The sequence below is a fragment of the Odontomachus brunneus genome, unplaced genomic scaffold, assembly GCF_010583005.1.
Source record: "Odontomachus brunneus isolate Ranch 3 - 2012 unplaced genomic scaffold, Obru_v1 Obru_scaffold_043, whole genome shotgun sequence".
Classification (NCBI taxonomy): domain Eukaryota; kingdom Metazoa; phylum Arthropoda; class Insecta; order Hymenoptera; family Formicidae; genus Odontomachus; species Odontomachus brunneus.
The window spans coordinates 1089125-1103568 of NW_022639493.1; the positions used below are offsets into that span (position 1 = coordinate 1089125).

The 14444-nt window shown below is 36.2% G+C and overlaps 1 protein-coding gene across 6 annotated transcripts in view; it reads left to right on the forward strand.

Annotated features, from left to right (window-relative positions):
- The window catches only part of LOC116844604 (probable nuclear hormone receptor HR3), a 146907-nt gene that overhangs the window by 117514 nt on the left and 14949 nt on the right, over positions 1-14444 (forward strand). For 4 of the 6 annotated variants that reach the window (XM_032816376.1, XM_032816373.1, XM_032816375.1 and 1 more), the window contains 3 exons: positions 6295-6460; positions 7057-7283; positions 12181-12609. In XM_032816376.1, coding sequence (XP_032672267.1) covers positions 6295-6460; positions 7057-7283; positions 12181-12609 — 822 coding nt within the window. The remainder of the gene's footprint in view (positions 1-6294; positions 6461-7056; positions 7284-12180; positions 12610-14444) is intronic. The other 2 variants (XM_032816377.1, XM_032816379.1) reach the window with 1 other exon arrangement.

Here is a 14444-nt window from a genome sequence, read left to right on the forward strand (position 1 = left end):
TTTTATATTTTTCCAAGTCGTTTCTTCGCGTCTCTCTTCATGACATAAATTCATGATATACCGCACAGAGATATATTTATAATTATTTAAAATTTATAGTCACACGGAGTGTTATTATAGTTTTCTCTCTTTCATATAAATTCTTTATAATTTTACTATATTTCTAGTGCAAGAATAAACTTTCAGTAAGATCTATCTTACTAAGAAATATTCTATCTTGCTAAAAAATAATAAATAGATTTTTCTGGAAACATAATTTTTTGATAACACATAGCACATATACATACAGTTTCTGAAATATAAATAGTACATATGAGAAATAGGAGGATTATAAATTGCTGCAGGATATCGATCTATTCCTCAATTACAAAATTCTACAGTAACCTTTTAAATTGTTTCTTTTATAGTAAACTTTAAAATTATCTTCGTTTATTTACATGATTACTTGACACTTTATATCATTAGGTTTATTTTAGTATATTAATTTAATTGAAGATCTTGAATGCAAGCCACTTCCGCGATAAGTAATTTCGTGTAGTATTGAGCGAACAACGTAAAACGCCTTGCCAATTTTGCACGGTTCGGGCGATATTCAGCCGCGATATTCGGGCGCGACCGCAACTTCCTGCTTTTCGGTGGTTATCAAGCATGGTACTTTTTTATCCGGCCACGAGTAAATAACATCGTCGCCGGCGAGCGTTTCAACCTAGCCCGTTAAAATTACTCGCTGTGTTTGCAGAGAGCATAATGAATGAATAATCGATGGAAAGTGGCGAGTGCATAATCTAAAAGTAGCGCGTCGCCGATAAGAACGCTAATTACAATGATATATCACGCGCGATTTCGGCGCTGCGACGAGATCTGTTATGACCGCAAGTTTGTCGCTAATTAATCAAGCTTTATAGTATCTTCTTCATTTATCCAACTCAAATGAGAAGGTAAAAACATCGTATTTCCATCATAATTAATATTATGTTTTCAGTGTTCGTGATAAAGCGTGCAATTTACGGCCAAAGTTCTTCGCTAGAAAAATTGTATTTAAAGAAAATTAAAAAGTAACTAAAAATATTTGATATCTCTCGAATGTGGTCCAAGTAAACAATTCAGATTTTATATTTAGCACTTGAGAGATTCTTTAGTCATTAAAGCCGTATAAATTAGGATCTTTAATTTATCTCGTAGCAGTAATTATACGTACACCTTAAAAAAGAAAGTATCCCAAAGCAAATTACTTAAAGGGAAATTATTTGAGAAAGAAAAACAATTTTATACAAAAATTCTATGAAGTATACGTTTTTAACTAAACATATCTTTAATCAGTAAAAGCTGAAGATAAGAGCCGAAATTATTTCAACTCTTAGATACATAGAGAAAAGAATTTCTTTGTATTTAATAAATTTTATTGCATCCAAATAAATTTGATCATCAGTATAATCTGAAAAAACTAATGTTTCTATCAGTAAGTACAATTGCTTGGTTTTCCAAGTAATTTTATTGTTCAAGTGATTTATTGTTTGATTTAAGGAAAAAAACTTATTTGGTTTTAAAGAGAAAATATTGTTTCTCTTAATTTTCTCATTTTACTAACAAAAATAATTTCACAAATAATAGAACAGATGTTGACACAGTGTACACTAACGAACCAGTGATTGCTCTTAGATTTTTAACCAGACGTTATATTATATTCGTTAGTACAAACATTAGATTATATTGAAAGATGAAACATTTGAAACAATAGCTTGCTTTTTGATCAAATAATATAATCCAATCCAGAGCGAAATAAAATTTAAAGCATAACCAGGAAGTAATATTATTTAATTAGATATTTTCTTTGAATAATAGTTGTTTTCCATCGAACAACATGGTTTAATCTAATAAAACAAGTTGATATCTGATATAGAATTATGTTGTTCAATAAAACTATTTCCATCATATATCACTCGTGAAATCCAGGCGTCCGCAATCATAAGATTCGCCCGAATTGTGCGAAAATTTGTTCGCGATAGGCAGCAGGAGCGAGAGAAGTGTCGTGAAAAAAAAATGAAAGATTCAGACTCTTCTGTTGATAAACAAGGCGACGCCGAAAGGATTAAGGACCGGGATGTAGCTACAGTGTACATCTCGGCGTTTCAGATTCAGTATCGCCTTATTTACCCCCCAGGCGCGATAAGCAGCGAGTGAACACACACACACACACATACATCGGACCGACGCGTGCACGCGCGCGCGTACGCAGAATGCCAGAAAGTGCATCGTAAGCTACCGGTCGGTCGGTCGGTCGGTGCATACTCTTCCTGTTGCCATCTCTGTCTTTCTCGCTCCTTCCTTCTCTCTTTTATCTGCCGTTCTCTCGCTCTCGCTTTATCCGCGTTCGGTCGATCACCCTCCGCGCTTCCTCCCTCCTCTCCTCGCCGGGCCCAGCGCGCGATAGCGGTTCGGTTAGCCGCTGACGTCGCTATCCCCCTTATCATCCCCTCGGCCCCGTCCCCTTCCCCGCCATTGCTCGAACCCTCGACCACCCTTGTGACACGCACGCGCGTGACAACACGCGTGTGACACGACGGGATGACCCGAGAATGTATATTAAAACGTCGCGAACGCGCGGCGATGAGGCCGAAAAATTCTTTCCACCTAGCCGACCGTCGGAGAATGAAAATAATGACGCAGGTCAATGTCTCATTGTTTCGTTGATGTTCTTTTTCTTTTGTCTCAGTAGTTTGAGAAATGTATTGAGATTCCGTAATTTCTGTAGGCGCCACAATTAATTGAAAACGTGAAACGCAATAAATGATAATCCGTAAAAATGTCTCAAAAGAGTCATAGAATATTAAATTTTTTATTTCCAGAAAATAATAATATATTATCGCGCACGCTTTTCATACCTTACTCCTTTGATCCTCTTCGGTCCTCCTTTTCGTCATGTTTAAGATAAAAAGCTGAACTAAAAGAGCAATGTACACAATTCTCTCTTTTATAATAAAAAGTTTAATTTTCAAGGAACGCTCCTCTTTAGACCTCCGTGTACGAGAATTAAATTCTCAAAGCAGACGGAAAAAAAATTAAACTCTCCGATGTTGATACTTATGTAATAACCTTGCAAAAAGCCTTAACCGCACGTAAGCGAGAAATGTCAGTGGTACCGGAGAGTGTCATCGAAAAAGGTCAAACCTTGAGAACTTGAGAAGTTAAAACTGTTCCCATCGGAATATTTAGAGGGGATGTAATCGAAAATAACTCACGTCCTGTCTCTCAATTAAGCATAACCGATACACAGGATTATCATAAATTTGTGCATAAACTTTACAATATATAATACCTTAGCAGCATGTATATGTATAATATATCTGCAGTCAGTTCTTTCATATGAAAAATTTATTCAGGCGTTATTTTTTCTTGCTAAACTTTCATAGTTAATATTAAACATCGGCGAGGAATTTAATATTAAATATAATCAAGCAAATATGATAATTAAATATAATTACGAGTATAAGTAAGTTAAATATAAGTTATTTGGTGAATATAATTAATCAGGAATTTATAAAAATAAAATTACACATAATAAAAATCATATAATTAAATATAATCAATATTAAATATTAAAAGTTATATATAAAATAATTTTTAGACGATTGTCTTGAGGATGTTGTAAGGCAAAATGAGTTTGTTAAGAACTTATTGCGACATTTATTATATATATATATATATATATATATATATTTTATATATATATATATATATATATATATATATATATATATTATGTAATTAGAAAAAGATTGATTATTTGAGAGTTGAGATATTTAAAACTAAATTGATATTTTGCATACGTGATCCTTAGGATTGGCTATAATTTCTATTTTTAATTTCTAAAATTGATGTTTAAACTCTAAAATTGGAGTTCTAATGGAAAACTATTATCATATTAAAGATTAATATTATATGCAAATTATATTAATTAGAATTATTGATCATTTTGTTGGAAAACGGCGGTGGAAAGTTCATGTAACTCATACTAATACTCGAGATATATACAAATTTAAATACTTATATATCTCTAATTTATATATCTCTTTCTATTATCTGTACAGTTCTATTAAATCAATTGATGCGCAAATGAAGCATTAATAAGAAAAATTAGAAAATATGTTTCTTAATTTGTGTGTATATATTCATCAGAACTTTGTTTCAAATCAACGTTCACTAATTAGATAATGAAATAAGTAGTTAGAAACGTATCTTGTATGATAAATAGTAAGTTTATGAATGATCCCCTTGATTACTAAGCCTCCTTAAATAAAGTGTACTTAAAGTGATATAACGAATGTTAAGATTCCTCTCGTTATTTTAATCCCCAAGCTTATTCCACGGCAGTCTTTTAATTTTCAATTGCCGCTAAATGTGCCATCAAGTGCTCCAGAATTTTCGGTTTTAAAGAAGAACCGGCTGAATATACGCGGTGAAAAAGGAACGTGTCATCGTGCGACGAAACTTATGCCGCATAAAGTTACGGCCACCCTGAATAGCGTGTTGTGCTTGCTCTCGGAGCAGCACGCGCACACCCGAGCTATAGTTCGCGCGTGTGACGTCACTGGGTGGGTGCGTCTCGACCAGACGACGATAGCGTCGCCGAAGAAGACGAGGAGGACGCGGCCGCGAGGCTCTTCCGCGTTCCTCGCCGAGCCTTCTTCGCGGCGGAGAGGAAGGGACGCGACCGACTCGGGACCGGTCGGCCGAGGGTGGGAGGAGAGGATCGCATGCGACTTGATCTCGATCGATCAGCCGTTAGATTTTATCGCCTCGCGACGAGGCGTCGTCGTCATCGTCCTCGTCGACGACGACGCGCGCGACGACGGTCTCGCGTATATCTGATCTCTATAGTCGCCCGTAATTGCCCATAATGAGTCCGTAAAAATGGGAAGAGAGGAGGAAGAGGAAGACCGAGACGGCGATGAGAGCGCGTTCAGCGCTCGCTGATGCGTTGTTCGATCGCGTGCATGCACTTCGTCTTACCCGAGACAGTCGCGCGGAATTTTTTGCACGTCGCCCGTATATGACATTCAGCGCGATAAGTGCCAAGTGGAATGGGGATCGATATCCACAAGGTTGCGTAAGAAATTTCTGCGTGGTATGTGTCCTGATCTACGCAAAGTGCGTCAAAGGGTTGAGTTTGCTCGGCGGAATCCTCGGCGGACTGTTCGCACTCGTGTTCGTCGTTACTCAATTTAGGCTGATCTAATGAAAAGCGAGCAAGCAGCGACGAGCGCAACTAAAAAAAAAGAATGTCTAAATGAAAAATATTTGGTCGCGGCGGATACTAATAAGATATTTACTTGGATCTAAATTCTTTATTTAAATAGAACAAACGATTACTTTCATGAAAAGCTAAAATCTAAAGAAAATGTATATTTTCTTATTTGAAAACTATTTTATATATATTAGTTTAAGCAAACATGTTATTAGTATACCCACTGAATATTTTTTATTTCTCAAATATTTTTTCACTCGCACGAAACAGCTTTTTTCAAATAATACATACCGATTTTTTTATCTTTTTTGGGATCTGATACAAAAACCTAGAAGATGATCTATGCTAAAAAAGTAACTCATTATTGTTTAGACCACTTATACAAAGTATTTTATTTTAAACAATATAAAGATATATAATAAGAGATATCTCGCAAATGATGCATTTTCGAAAAAAAAATTTTTTAAACAAGTTGATTGGTTTCACAAATTAATTTCTATTATAAAATTTTATAATTGTATTGAAAAAGAATAAGGCGACTTTATATCGTCACTCTAAAAGAGACTTTTAAGATTAAGCGAAGGTCATCATATTTTGCGTGTCCTTCAAAACAACTTTCGTTTAAAGATTTTTTTTTAATCGTTGTTTGCGGAATATCTTATTAAATATTCTTATGTTATTTAAAATAAGAACACTTTGTATAAGAGGTCTAATAAGCTATCTTTTTTAGCATGAATTATCATCCTTCGCTGTATCAGACTCCAAAAAATGAAAAAAATCCACATGTATCGCATATGAAATGTTACTTGTTAGTGTATGTAAAAAACATTTTGCGAGGAAGTACCTTTCACTATCGCGCTGTACACGTCGCGTTTTGATAGAAGCTTGACTCTATCGCCGAGCTATGTTCACCAATTGTATCATCAAATATGTGATTATATCACCCAATAGTCTCTAAGCCTTATCAAGGCCCGGCGGGACGAGTAAATCATTAGCATCAATTCGATTTAATCTTGACAATACCAACACGTGACCTGCTTTGTTTACAGCCGTTAAATTCGGGCGCATGTCGAAGAAGCAACGGGAGAAGGTCGAGGATGAAGTCAGATTCCACAGGGCGCAACTGAGGGCGGCCTCGGAGACGGCGCCGGACAGCAGCGTGTACGAGCATCAAACTCCGAGCAGTTCGGATCAACACCACCCCTACAATGGCGGGTAAGCAGGAAGCGCGAGAATTTAATGTTCAACTGAGATCCTCAATTAACTCTAACGTCTGCCGGAGTTCTCTGTCTCTTCCCCGTCTATACATTATTAATTGGACTGTAACTTCGCGCCTGGCGCAATTGCGCTAATCTAGAATTACAGATAATGGAAACGTCGATGAATCGCTTCGGTTTTACAAGGTGAATCGATAAAATGATCCGAAAACGTGCACGCGGGGAAGAGATGTCTGAAAGATTAAAGGTGAAACGCAACACGAAGACACGAGTTTAGGATTGGCTTTTAACGTACGAAGTAGAATTTGCAATTACCTTCGACGCGACTCTCGTCAAAGTACCCGATGCGCCGCGTCTCTTTTGAGACATTTCACATCGGATGAAACGCTCGCTCATAGAATTCTACGAAATCATTAACTTGCTGAGAGCACCTTGACGTATACCTATCTATTTAATCGTTCCCGCGATGTAAACTTGAATACATAAACCGTCACCGCCGTCGTCGTCGTCGTCGTAGTCGGCTGACGTCGACTCGCGGCGGCGCCTCCTCGTCAACGAACGACTCACGCGGGCCTGTCATTTGCCCCCTGACAGCTACACGTACGGCGGTAGTGAGTACGCGTCGTCGGGCCCCGGCACCGGCGGTTATACGAATTACAATCACCAGGCGATGACGAATTACGAGCTTAGCGCCGACTACGTCGACAGCACGACGACCTACGATCCCAGGCCGACGCAGACGCAGGTCGCGGACACCGTCGCGCCCGACACACCCTCGGCCGTCACCGCGACCGGGGTGCTGCCTAGCGTGGTCACCACCGGTGAGTACTGTTTTATTAATTTTATCTTACGCGCGAAGCCGTTTCGATTTTTCGATAGCGCGCCAGACTCTCGACGGAGTGCAACGGGAAACGTGAACGTGAAACTCTCAATTGACCTCTGCGAAGGGCGAAAGTCATACAGAGAAAAAATATCTAAGAAGTGAAATATACTTATTCGGTGATAACCAGAATTGAGAAGTAACGCCGTTACCGTTACCATTACTTTTTTCGATAACGATCGTTACTTTTTACTACTTGTAACGGTAATGTAAATGTAGTTATATTTTTACAGTAACGATAACGAATTCAACTGTTACTTTGATCATTACTTTAGTTATCTCTATTCAATAGATGATACGCTGGTCGCGCGCTGATAATGTGAATTAGGTATTCTCGATTGGACAAAAATATCTCGATATTCATTGGAAGACAGTACGTGGTTTTATCTTATTTTTTATGTAAAAACAATTGTTAGTGCAAAGTTAGATTTTGCAATTTAACTATTAAAAATTTTTAATAAATTTAATAACAGGTATGTTTAGTGTAGTTCACTTTTTTGTAAGAAACCATGGAACAAGTGTATGTGTGTGTGTATTACACTAAGCCCCTATCTATTATTAAATTTATTAAAAATTTTTAAGAGCCGAATTGTAAAATCTGACTCTGTATAATAATTTTTGTGTAAAATAATAAAAGATAAAAAAATAGAATCAAGCTCATAAAAAGATATTCTCTGAATTAGGATCATTGCAGTTTTAAATGGTTTGTTCTTTTTAAATAAACTGGTTATGCTAAAAATAATTTTAGCTTAAAACAATAATTTTATTTTAAAATCAACTACATATTTTATCTTAGTATTATAAAAAAGTAAGGAAAAAGTATCGAGCCGTTACTTTCTTAATAATGGTAATGAGTTACTTTTTAAAATTAGTAATGAGTAACAGTAACGAGTTACTTTTTACGAAAAGTAACAGTAACGCGTTTCTTTTTTGAAGTAACGTTTCCACAACTTTACTAATAACGTATTTACTTCAATTCTTAAATTGTGTTATTTAAATTGGATAAACAATCATGAAAAGCTTTGATATGAAAAACTAAGCTTTAAAAAACAATTGTTTTTTCTTATTTGAGAAATTTTATATTAATATAAGTAAATATCTTATTATAGTAAATATCTTATTATATTACTTATATATAAATATTTCTTATGTTTTAAATATTTTTTCTCTGAGTGTAGAGAACAGAATTCTTACAATAGAGAAGTGAAGATAGTTTTTTACGTCGAGAATGAGGACTTTTTCATTACTTCTCAAATTGTAGCGCGTCCTTTAGAACGGTTGCTACTTCTTTCGGCTATAAACAGTCGAGAGGGAAATGACAATTGCTTCGATATAACGTTATTGAAGAATCATTGATGCACCAAAGGCTCTAGAGATTGAAGGATTTTTGTCAAATTGAGATTTACGAATAATATATAGAGAAGGTTCCGGTTGTTCTCTCGCCGATCGATCTCAACTAAACTTTACTTTAACGGGATTTTAAATTGAAGCTCTCAGTTACAAAGGTATTTAATGAGAAAAGTTGCTAAGTTATGAGAAAACAGATGCCCAATCAAATTTCCATTAAGAAAAAAATTGGAAGTCTGAAGCCACTCAAAGGACTCTTGAAGAAACAAGCGACGATAATTCTGGAACGACCTGCATAATCCAGTTTTCTTTCTTTCTTCCTATCTTCCGCAAGTTAATATTTTTTTTTTTGTAATATTGAAAATGTCAGATTTATTCATGAATTCGTGATACGTGAAATTATATTGAAATATTCATATTCAAATTAACTATTAAAAGTATTCAAATTAAATATTAAAAGTAATTAAATATTAAAAGCTTATATCAGTTTGGCCGAAATATATATAAAGATACGGGATACATTATTTAGAAATTGTTCTGATTTATGAAGAATTGACTTTATTTAATCTCTTGCATTTCAATTATTATCATCTAGGAAATACATAAAGTGTCCATTTTATCCAAAAAATAATAAAAATCGAGATAGGCGGAGAAAGGCGGTATAAACAACGATATTTTCGCAAGTTACTGATGCATCTTCCATTTATACGCACATGCAGAATTTTTACGTGAATAATGTTCGTAAAATTTACCCTCGAGACTTTACGCGATCTTTTACGTGGCACGCAAAAGAATAAAACTGTTACCAGTGCACTCGCATTACATAAGAGATGATTTTAATAAGTACGCGCTGGATTGGAATTGTAATCTTGTGGACGCGACTGTTAAGTTCTCGCTTTGCAACTGGCACGCTAAATGCATTCCGGAGCACTGTCATTAACCCGCAGTTAATTGCATTCGTGTCTTTAATATCGTCAGACCTCCTTCCATCCCACGTCCTTGTCATCGATAATGATTTCTCAGGCGAAACCGCAAATATTCCTCGCGCTTTATTGCGCGGCGTACTCTCCTCCGCAATAGGGACATAAAAAGAGAATTTTCTGCGAGACTTGTTTTATCTTTCACCTTTTCATTCAAAGATATATCTTATAATTATAAGAAATAAAAAGGAACTACATAAAGTATAATTATTGTATATAATTGTATAGCTACACATTAGCTTTTGTGTACAGAGAGAACGGTTTCTTTGGATTTACATTAAAGAAATTATTTTTATATTTGATATTGAAATATTTGGTATATATGATTTAATTGTGTAAATGATTACTATGTTCTTTATCTGTGTCAAGTAAGATGTGTCAGTAAGGAAACAAAATACACGTGTAGCAAATAAATTTTTTGTTGCAATTATCAAATTTTGATTAATTTCATTTTAATCAAATTTTGGTCCGGCATCAATTTTCGTTTCGACAACAAGATCCTTTTTTCAGTGTAAGCATAGTGCTATCAATTGTCAGAGTTGGCATCAATTTCTGTGTGATCATTAAAGTCAAACTACTCAGATCTTGATTAGTAAAAAGATGAATGACCGAATATCACCGATGGGAAATTTGGATGGAAAATTGGATACGAAGAAAAAGCTTGGTTGTATTAACATGAAGTTTAACTATAATGAATAGAATAACGTGTTTTGGTTGAAGAAAATGGAATTTTTGAGTTTTAAAACCAAATTTGGGTTAAGAACAAAAAATTCTGTGTTCTTCAGCTAAAACACATTGGTTTGTTCATTAATATCAAATTTTACGTTAATATAAATTTTTTTCTTCGTGCGAGATGAAAAAGACACACATAGTGAAATAATAAAAAAAAGCAGACCAGCAATATTGCGAAAAAAGAAATATCAAGTTCCTTAAAACTATATATATTTAAACAGAATCATTAAATTTTTTTAGTAAAATGAAATTAAATCAAACAATTTTTTTCTTCGAACTAAACTGTAAATTATTTAGGCCAAACAAAATTTAAAACGCCAGACAATCGTATTTATTGACTAAAAAATTTGGACTTTTATTTGGACTATTCCAATAAATCAATTTATTTGAATTTAATAAAATTTATTGAGTCCGAAGGAATTATTCTTTCTGTTTGCCGGAAATATTTTTTAGGAAAAATTGATTCACGATTTTTAGGAAATTGATTCACGTGTTGATATAGACAATTCTGATTTGCACGTGAAGGTTTTCCAGAGTATTTTGCATAGCTATAAGTACAGAACGCGATTTACATAACCAGAGCCAAACCGATCTCTGTAAATATACGTTAGAGACTTGTCACGGAGATTTCCATATATTAATTTCAGCTGATCGTATGTGCTACAATCAAATTGTGATATATGAATTGAAAATTCAGTATAGAACGTGGAGTTTCTTTTTACAACGCGAGCGTGTGTATATAATGTACCGTAATAGGAATTATCATTTTATCTGGGCAGAGTCGCCGTAGAATAGAACGCGAACGCGTTAGCCCTTCCGAAGACATTGTAATATTTAAATATAATATCACATGCACATCTGTCGATGACATATGCCACGGTGCTGCATATTTTTTTATTTATTGAGAGAGACTCGCGTTCCGTGTCTCAATCAAAGTCCTGTGTGAAGCTTCGCAGATGTTTCGGTAATAGCTCGAATCATACATAGACGAAGCTCACTTTCGCCGTATAGAATATCCCGGAAAATTATGCTATTTGGTCTTTTCATTCGACTCTATCTTAGGAATCTTATATTTGAACGACGTTTCACAGACTGGTAAATCACTTGACATTCGAAATCTCGTCGGTTAACACTAGAATATCCGGGAACAACAACTCCCGTTAGGTTGTTCGATTTCTCTATCTTTTTTGTGACTCTATATTAGCGAGTTCTACTTAAAAAATAACTAAAAGTCACTAGAGATTTTTTTCTAAATCACGAGAAGCAAGAATGGTGACAACAAGAGGATCTTAAAGAAGCCAGAATGATTCCGTCGGGCGTTCTAGTGTTAATAGACAGAATCCTCAATCCTAGATCTCGGAGCTAAGAGGAGCTCTACGCTCTTTCTCTTCTTTTCGGAAATAAAATACTTGTCCCTCTTGTATAAGTGTTTCTCGCAAGCAGAGTCTATCTTTCAGAAGTCTCGGGTTCTAGACAGGATAGTATATCCGAGGGCACACCCACACTTCGACTCAGTCAGTCGAAGAGAAACAATTGAAGTTCAAACATAGAATCGTCATTGTATTCGCCATTGATCGTCTATTCATTCGTCATCTCATGGGACTTCTTTGAAGAGCAGGTCCCGCACACGTGTCTAGATGCTCGTCCGGGGCGTTAAGATAGACTCTGCGCGCGACTATCAGTCGCGCGCGCGCGAGGCTGAAATATTTAGAGACCTATTCGGCCCAACCTCTGAGACCAATTCAAGCCCTCGTGAACTTTGACTTTTCGGCGCATCAGGGAAGTCTCTGTCTGCCTCGACGACCGGCAGCGGTGCGGGGGGTGGCGGTACCGGCGGCGGAGGCGGCGGTGGTGGCGGCGGTGGCGGTGGCGGCGGTAGTGGTGGCGGTGGTGGTAATGGTGGTGGTGGTAACGGTGGTGGCGGTGCTGGTAGCGGTAGTGGTAGTGGTAGCGGCGGCGGTGGCGGTTCCGCCGCGGCCGCCGCCGGGGCTGCTGGGGGTGGAGGCGGTGGCGGCGGCAGCGGCTCGCTTAGCGGCGGCGGGATCGTCGCCGTAAAGCAGGAGACCACCGTTGAGCTCGCCGGCCTGGGCCACGGCTCGTACACGATGGTCGACTCGACGACCTTCCTGAGCGGCCAACAGCAGAGGGTCAGCAACCCATCTGAGGACGACGAAGTGCCGAGTGTGCCCAGTATGTCCCATGCGAGATGTGAGGTTGCGTTTGTGTCCCTTTGCACGTGGCATGCGCTCGTAACCACCTCTTTCGATTAATCCCCCGCCTAGCTTAGGCCAAAGTTTTGCGGGAAAGTTTCGGTGGACCGAGAAAATCGGAAGAGCGATCGGGCATTAGATCGGGAATCGTGATGAGACTGAAAACTGAGGAGATTTATCTCGGCGGGATTTATCTATCTCCACGCGAGTTTCAAATATTTCTTTTGCGGTAAAAGAGATGCTCCAAGAGCAGCAGTTTTACACAATTTTAAATAAGCATAATACTGCGAAAATCGTACTTGAAATTCTTTTATTTTTAAGAGTACTTTAAGGAGCTTTTGCCAGATTTTCAATTTATCCTCTCCTCTTTACACCATTTTTTTTTAAAATAAGGACATGTTATATTTTCAAAAAATTGCATAATTTGGCAACGTACTCTGCAGGGTGGAGTGAATTTTTTTCTCAGATTTCTTGATAACTAAAGTATAGATTTAAAGATCGTAAAGTATAGATTTTTCCCTGCAATTGAAAAAAGAACAGGTATGATTTTTTTCACAGTTATGGCGTATCAAAATTATCTATACATTTTTGTTAAATTGCTCATAACAACATAACTCCGCGAAAAAATTGTACAAATTTTTTTTTTTTTAATTGCAGGAGAAAGTCTATACTTTACGATAGTTATCGTGAAATTTGCGGAAAAATTAATGTTCATCTAGTAGAATGCGTCAAATTGTGCAATTTTTGAACATCCTTATTTTTGAAAAGACGGAAAGGATAAATTCAAAATCTGGCGATTTCTCTTTAAAGTACAAATTTCATTCTTGAAAATAAAAAAGATTTTAGGTGTGGTATTTTTTAAATTGTGCAAAATTCCGACATGAATGTAGCTATGCAATAATTTTGTCGACGAGCATAGATATCGCATCCATAGAAAGTTATTAGTGTAATTTTATCAAAGTGTTATGCCGTCTCGGAGAAGCGTAATGATGATGTACAAAGAGAAAATATTACAGTACAAATTATAACAATATTTTTGTAGTCTTGGACCGTACAAAATTATGACACAATTACTGTGTGTGTCTGTATACTTAAAAATGTTTAATTTACTACAAAGTTATTGTAATTATCTGAATGTTCTTTTATGTCATGTACCAAGTAGATCTTTAAATTTACTGTTTCTATAATAATGTATATATTACAATTTTATTATAGTTTAGTTTTTCAGAAAACAGAAAAAACTAATTTTCGAAAGATTCGCTTAGTAGTTTATATATAGTATCTCGTTAAAATAATCGTAGACTGATTTATAGGATCTTTTTCGCCAAAGTAATATCAGGATATCATACTCTTATCAACAAGTTCGAAAACAAATGAATAAATGTGACGCTGCTTCGAAATGATGCAACACGATAAAATTGTTATATCGCAGTATTTTAATAGAATCTTGAGGAAAAGAGAATTTGCTAGCAAAATTCATTAATCAACGCGACGAGTAGCGCGCGCGGCGCGCCTTATGAAAAATTCATAAACGGTTATTCAAAAATGGAAATTACTTGCTCTTCTATGTGTTACAAGCTACGGCGCTGACTATGCTTACTCGCTAACGCGATAAAATTATTCTAAGTGTTTTAGCGTGTGTGTTTGAATGCACGGTAAAAACACAGGTCGGTCCTCCGTGGCTTTGTCCGGAAACTCGAATGTTCGCGTCACGCGACACGTTATGGGGGCTCACATTACTTGTGTGTGTACACATCGGCTTGAAAAGGTATATAATATATATATATATATATATATATATATATATATATATATATATATATATATATATAT